Source organism: Nicotiana sylvestris, chromosome 7 (genome assembly GCF_000393655.2).
Source record: "Nicotiana sylvestris chromosome 7, ASM39365v2, whole genome shotgun sequence".
NCBI lineage: Eukaryota > Viridiplantae > Streptophyta > Magnoliopsida > Solanales > Solanaceae > Nicotiana > Nicotiana sylvestris.
This window is the reverse complement of record NC_091063.1, coordinates 77544268-77551861: the sequence shown is the minus strand read 5'-3', so window position 1 is coordinate 77551861 and position 7594 is coordinate 77544268. Positions and strand designations below refer to the sequence as shown.

General features: G+C 37.5%; 2 protein-coding genes across 2 annotated transcripts; both read left to right on the top strand.

Moving 5' to 3' along the window:
• The first annotated feature begins 939 nt into the window (after nt 1-939).
• Nucleotides 940-1368, top strand: LOC138873347 (uncharacterized). Its single transcript, XM_070151807.1, has one exon. The coding sequence runs from the start codon at nt 940-942 to the stop codon at nt 1366-1368; it is 429 nt and encodes a 142-aa protein (XP_070007908.1).
• A 2407-nt stretch (nt 1369-3775) lies between these two features.
• LOC138873346 (uncharacterized) lies at nt 3776-4930 on the top strand. The gene is made up of 3 exons (XM_070151806.1): nt 3776-3882; nt 3989-4376; nt 4529-4930. The coding sequence occupies exons 1-3, from the start codon at nt 3776-3778 to the stop codon at nt 4928-4930; spliced, it is 897 nt and encodes a 298-aa protein (XP_070007907.1).
• The last annotated feature ends 2664 nt before the right edge of the window (nt 4931-7594 follow it).

The window sequence follows — 7594 nt, the reverse complement described above, 5'->3', positions numbered from 1 at the left end:
CCAATGAGCATAGATATTAAACATATTACATTAGTAATTCTAAATGTATCTAGATATATGAAAATTATATAAAAAAATTATATGAATAATAATGATAGTGATAGATAATTAGATATTCTGCTCTATCTATGTAATTGTTAAGCTAACTATTTTATGTGTGGGTAATTTGAAGAAAAAATATTCATTTAGCTACACAACTCTGTTTTAAGTAATTTTATGTGGCTAAAAGATTACTATTGCTATAGCAAGTTTTAACTTGTGACAAAAAATAATAATTAGCTGCGAAATTTTATCTCAAAAACAAATTCGTGGCGATATGATCTAGTCATGCAAATAACGGTAGCTATTAAACCAATTGTTGCCATGGTAATTCAGCACTTAAAACAAAAAATATTTGTTTAGCTATAATATTTTATTTTAAATAACTTTTTTGTGGCTAAAAGGTTACTATTGCTACTGTAAGTTTTAACTCGTAGTTAAAACTAATATTAGTTATGAAATTTGTTTACAGCAATAACTCCGTGGGTATATCATTTAACTATTGCTGCAAATTTTTGATAACTTGAAGCAAAAATACGTATTTAGCTACTACTTTTTGCTTTAAATAATTTATTATGACCGAAAGATTACTATTGTTGGAGTTAAACACGTGGCAAAACAATATGATTGGCTACAAAATTTGATTGTAGAAATAAATTTGTAGCTATTTAGGTAATTATTGCTATGTTTGTTAGCAATTATAGCAAAAATGAGAAATTAGCTTTGCCAATTTAATTTTTGTGGCTAAGAAAATTTAAAAATTTGTAAATAGCCACGGAATTTGAATTTTTGTATCTATTGTTAGGCATTAGCCACAACTTTTAATCTATAGCTAAGATTTTGCAGCTATATATGCATAGTGTTGTAGTGTTCGCAGATGATATTGTATTGACTAACGAGATGCGAGATGGTGTGAACGTGCAATTAGAGGTATGGAGGCAGACCCTGGAGTCTAAAAATTTCAAGTTGAGCAGGACCAAGACAAAATACTTGGAGTGTAAGGTCAGTGGCGAGTCTCAAGGAGTAGAAGGGGAGATGAGGCTGGACTCGCAGGTCATCCCTAGGAGAGAAAATTTTAAGTACTTTGGGTCTATTGTTCAGAGGGATGGGGAGATTGATGAAGATGTCACGCATCATATTGGGGCTAGATGGATGAAATGGAGACTCGCTCCTGGTGTTTTATGTGATAAGAAGGCGCCACCAAAACGTAAAGGTAAGTTCTACAGAGTGGTGGTCAGACCAACGATATTGTATGGGGCTGAATGTTGGCCAGTCAAGATCGCTCATGTCCAGAAGATGAAGGTAGCAGAGATGAGGATGTTAAGATAGATGTGCTGGCACACCAGCTTAAATAGGATAAAAAATGAGGTTATTCGTGACAAGGTCGAAGTAGCCCCTATTGAGGACAAGATGCAGGAATCGCAACTTAGAGTTTGGTCATGTGAGGAGGAGGAGGAGCATAGATGCCCCGGTGGGAAGGTGTGAGAAGTTTACATTGGAGGACCTACAGAGAGATAGAGGTAAGCCAAATAAGAGGTGAGGATAGGTGATTAGGCAAGATAGGGCGTAGCTTCAGCTGACCGAGGACATGGCCCTTGATAGGAAGGTATGGATATCGAGGATTAGAGTATCATAGCAATAGTATTGACACGCAGTCTCGCTTTCTGTTGGTAGTAGGTTTTATGACTAACCATTATTTTCTTTCTTTGTTGATAACCTTACTATCTTGTTATTTTTATTCTGCTTTTATATGGCTTTTTGGTACTGTCTCTTCTTGTCTATATTTTCATTAATATGGTGCTTATGCTTTCCTGAGCCGAGGGTCTATTGGAAACAATCTCTCTATCCTCATAAGGTAGGGATAAGGTATGCGTACACACTACCCTCCCCACACTTCCATGATGATGTGGAATAATACTAGGTATGTTGTTATTGCTCAGTTAAAATAAGTTAGTAACTATTAATATTACTATTATATCAAAAAATTAGTGTGATGACTGAACATTCAAGTTAAATAGATATGTGACCGATTACTCCTTCTAAAGCTTCTATAAATACAAATAATGTCAAATTTCTTCCATTCAAACCACCCTTCTATTTCGAGTTTTGAGGTGATAATACAGAAATGAAGAAATCTAATTATATTGGGGAAAATAAATATTATACGTGGAATTAATTATGTGGCTGACATGGCAAGACATGTGAATCATTAGAAAAGTGACAGCTGGAGAAGAGTACTTAAAAAGACGTGAGTCTTAATAGGTATGAGCAAAACATCTAAGAGACGAGAAGAAACGATTGCTCGAGTCTCTTAGTGATTTGAAGAGGCACCAGTGGAATGAACCAAGACAGTAAAAAGGACAGATTGGTCTTCAATTAATGAGCATGGCTGAATACAAACGTTACAGAATCTTCACGAAACAGTTATAGTTACCAATTATAACGTTTCATTAATGTCATTAATGCTCATAATGACTTGATCATAAAGGGGAAAAGACGTTGTACTTAGAGATGGCTATATAAGGAACATAATTATCATTTGTATGGACATGTTCTGATTATTATTGGAATACAATTATTTACCTTTGCTTTCTACTGATTACTTTGCTATTTTATATTCTGATTTCCTTTATTATTGCAAGAATATTAATTTTCTTGATTATCAGTAACCCAAGTACTTCTAAAAATAAGCTTTGACCGAATTTTTTATTTTTTGGTTAAACAAATTAGTTCCATTACCGGAAATCTGATAATCTTTTCACTTTCCAAATCCATTCTTCCATCAAAAAAATCATGTCGAACGCCAACGACAACAACCAACAAAACCTACAAAACTAACAAAATCAGCAACATCAGTTGAATCAGCAAAATCAGCAAGGGGATGGAACTCCAGTCCCTTCACCACGAAACTCTCCTCGACAATCTCGAGAAGGGACACCTGACAGATCTGAATCACATGTGAATGACCAACATGGGGATGATCAAGCTATCGATAAAGAATTAAAGCAATTAATCGCAGAACATGTCAACAATGCTCTTCGAGCATTTGTTAGTGGGTTGCCAACTGTACCGCCAACTCCGCCTCCAAAAAACACTGCAACCATAGAGAATCCACGCTCAGGACTCACTAATTCGGGTAGCGGAGGAACTCCCAGCGAACCTCGCGATGGAGGGTCAGGTATCCCAGTTAATTCTTATTTACAAAGTTTAGTGCTAACCTTGCAGAAATAGCTCAAGGAGCAGAACGATCGCATAGAACAGATACATGGTGTTCCACCTATAATCAAATGAGTGGATATGGACAAATATTCTTAATAACCTTGTAATCCAAGTGCCACTCCTTTGCCTATTCCAAAAAAGTTTAAGATGCTCGATATCCTAAAGTACGATGGGACAACCGATCCACGAGATCATGTAACTGCATTTACAACTAGCGTGAAGGGCAACGACCTGACCAAGCAAGAGATTGAATCAGTGCTAGTCAAAACATTCGGTGAAACACTCACGAAGGTAGCACTAACATAGTACTCTCTTTTACCTAAAAATTCCATTGATTCTTTTGTTGAGCTTGCAGGTTCATTTATAAAAGCACACTCAGGAGCTCAAAAACTTGAAAAAGGGATGGAAGACATCTTCAAAATAAACACAATGAGATACGAAACTACTCAGAGAATTCGTAGATAGATTCCAGCGGGAAACAATAATATTGCCACGTGTACCCGACAATTGGGCGGTTATGGCATTTGCCAATAATTTAAATGAAAAAAGCTCAGAAGCCACGAGGAGACTCAAAGAAAGCTTACGAGAATTCCCTGCAATAACTTGGAATGATGTTTACAACAGGTACAACACGAAGCTGCGGATAGAAGAAAACTGTCACTCAGTCCTGGAGAGATGAAAGAGCAAGTTTAAGGTAGCCTGAAACTGAAAAAAGGTCTGGTAAGAACAGGTATGAACCTTACATGGAACTAGAAAGAAGGGATTCACGTTCAAAACAAGAAAACCCGAGGTATGATTCCAGATCAAGGGACAGATATTCGGGTTCGTCGTCCAGGTTCAGAAAGGAGCGAGACATGCGAGATACGCGAGACAACGATAGAAGTTCAAAAGCAAAAATCGATGGTTACAGTTTCAATGTTAGTACATCTGAGTTGGTAGCTGTTTTAAGAAGCATGGGAGATAAAGTGCGGTGGCTAAAGGAAATAAGGTTGAACCCAAATAGAAGAAACCCCGATTTCTGGTGCGAGTTTCACAATGATCACGGTCACAAAATAGCATATTGCAGACTGCTACAAGATGAAGTAGAGCACTTATTGAAACAAGATTACTTAACCAGGGTAAGCAGGTATATATGAAGAATAGGCAGGAGCCACCAAAACCTCCATCACCAAAAAGAACAATTAATGTCATAAGCGGAGGGGAGGAGGTCAATGGCGTAACATATACGACTGCAAAGAAGGTGTAAAAAATCACAGTCACCCACGGGAAGAGAGTTCGCCAAGTTTTAGAAGAAGACAGCATAACATTTGATGATGCAGACACAGATAGCGTGTTGATCCCACACAATGATGCACTAGTAATATCTTTACTTGTATATGACACTAATGTAAAACGAGTTTTGATTGATCCAGGTAGCTCTGTAAATATCATTCTTTTAAAAGTAGTAAACGAGATGCAAGCTGATGACAAACTAGTACCCAAAGCACGTACCTTGTCTGGATTTGACAACTCGAACATCGTTACAAAAGAAGATATATTGCTCACCACATTCGCAGAAGGAGTAGTCAAAGCTACCAAATTTCAAGTGATAGATATGGACATGGCGTACAATATGATCCTTGGCAGACCTTGGATTCACGAGATGGATGATGTTCCATCTACCTTACATTAGGTTATCTAGTTCCCTTCGCAATGGGAAATAAGACAAATCTGTGGTGATCAACAGGCTTCCCGAAGCATAAACTCAATGGCAGATTCAAGCATAATAACGACATTGCAGATGAAAAATAGTAATTACATAATTCAGTTGAGAATTTGGCAACACAAACCTCAACTATAGATGGACAAACGGATGTAGACTCAAGGCCTGATACTATTCAAGAGCCAGAAGAGAATGAAAACATCAAAACAACAATTGAGGAACTGGAGGCAGTGGTGTTGTTTGTACATTTGCTAGACAGAAAAGTTTACATCGGAACCAACCTCAGCCCAGAGATGAAAAGTAAGTTAATTGAATTTTAAAAGCTAACACAGACTGCTTTGCTTGGTCGCATTCAGATATGGCAGGTATACTACCAGAGGTGATGACCCATAAGTTGAATTAAGATCCAACGTATCCACCTGTCAAACAGAAGAAAAGGAAGCAAGGATCCTTCAAAAACCAGGTGATTCAAGATGAGGTACAAAAGCTTTTAAAAATTAGGTCTATCCGTAAGGTAAAATATCCTAATTGGCTAGCTAACACCGTAGAGATACCCAAAAAGAATGGTAAATAGTGAGTTTGTGTAGACTATACTGGTTTGAATAAAGCTTGCCCTAAAGATTCTTTTCCATTATCATACATAGATCAACTAATTGATGCTACTGCAGGACATGAACTATTAAGTTTGTTAGACACCTATTCAGGCTATGATCAAATAAAAATGGATCTTTCAGATGAGGAAAAAACTTCCTTTATTACAGACAGGGAGACTTACTGTTATAAAGTTATGCTTTTCGGCTTAAAGAATGCTGGTGCCACGTACCAGAGGTTAGTAACTAAGATGTTTCAAGAACATCTGGGAAAAACCATGGAAGTTTATATCGATGATACACTAGTCAAATCACAACAAGCGGGGGATCATATTCAACATCTGTCAGATACGTTTCATATTCTCCGCAAATTCAATATTAAGTTAAATCCTGAGAAATGCGCATTTGGCGTGTCATCAGGTAAGTTCTTAGGTTTCCTTATTCTAACCATGGAATTAAAGTAAATCCAGCACAAATTAAAGCTATTGAAGAAATACCAGATATGCTTACGAGCAAAAAAAAGTGCAGAGGTTGACAGGTAGGGTAGCAGTATTGGGAAGATTTATTTCTAAATCTTCGGAGAAAAGCTTTAAGTTCTTTTCAGTGTTGAAAATGCAAAGTCAATTTGAATGGACTGAAGAATGTCAACAAGCGCTCAAAAATTTAAAAGAATACTTGTCAAACCCACCGTTGCTGGCTAAACCAAAGGACGGAGAAAGGCTACTCATCTACCTCGTTGTTTCAAAAGTGACAGTAAGTGTCGTGTTAGTTCAGGAGGACAAAGGTAAACAATCTCTGATTTATTATGTAAGCAAGTCCTTATTGGATGCTGAAACTCGATATCCTCATTTAGAAAAACTTGCTTTAGCACTAATTACGGCATCTGCAAAATTAAGGCCTCATTTTCAATGTCACCCTATTTCTGTAGTAATTGCATGCCCCTTACGAAATATATTGCATAAGCAAGAGATATCAGGTAGGCTAGCCAAATGGGCCATAGAATTAAGTGAATATGACATCACATATCAACCTAGAACTGCGATAAAATCACAGGTTTTAGCAAATTTTGTGGCAGACTTTAACCCAGGGATGGTAACAGAAGCAGAAAAAGAACTGTAGGTATTTAACGGGTCTAATCCAGGAACTTGGACCCTGTTCACCGATGTCTCCTCAGATGTTAAAGGAGCGGGTTTAGGCATTCTTCTAATCCCACCTATGGGAGAGATTATAAGGCAAGCCATAAAATGTCATCCTATTACTAATAATGAAGCAAAATATGAACCTGTGATTGCAGGTTTAGAATTGGCACGAGAGCTCGAAATAGAGCAGGTCATAATCAAAAGCGACTTGCAGCTCGTAGTTAATCAAATGCAGGGCACTTATATAGCTAGAGAGGCGAGGATGCAGCAGTATTTGGAAAAGGCACGAGATTTGACTAGACAATTCCAAACTTGGAAAATCATGCAGATACCGAGAGAAGAGAATGTCAGAGCAGACGTGTTGGCTAATCTTGCATCCACTGCAAAAGTGACAAATGAAGAAAATACTTATGTAATACATTTATTTCATTCGGCACTCGACCAAGATAAAAATGAGGTAAATTTCAATAATTTAACTTGGGATTGGAGAAACGAGATCGTTAATTTTTTGCAGTACGGAATACTACATGAAGATAAGAAAAAGGCTCAGGCACTTCGTCGAAAAGCTGCCCGTTATTGTTTGGATCTAGGCAATTTATATCGAAAAATGTTTGGTGGTCCTTTAGCAAGGTGTCTCGGACCCTCTCAAACGGAGTATGTGATGAGAGAAGTACATGAAGGACATTGTGACAATCACGCAGGAGAAAGATCCCTAGTAAAAACTCTATTTATAGCAGGGTATTACTGGCCGAAAATGGAAGAAGACGCAGAACATTTTGTGGCCAAATGTGACAAGTGCCAAAGATATGGTAACAACATGCATCGACCAACAGAGTTATTACATCTAGTTGTTGCACCGTGGCCTTTTATGAAGTGGGGGATGGATATCGTGGGTCCACTACCAA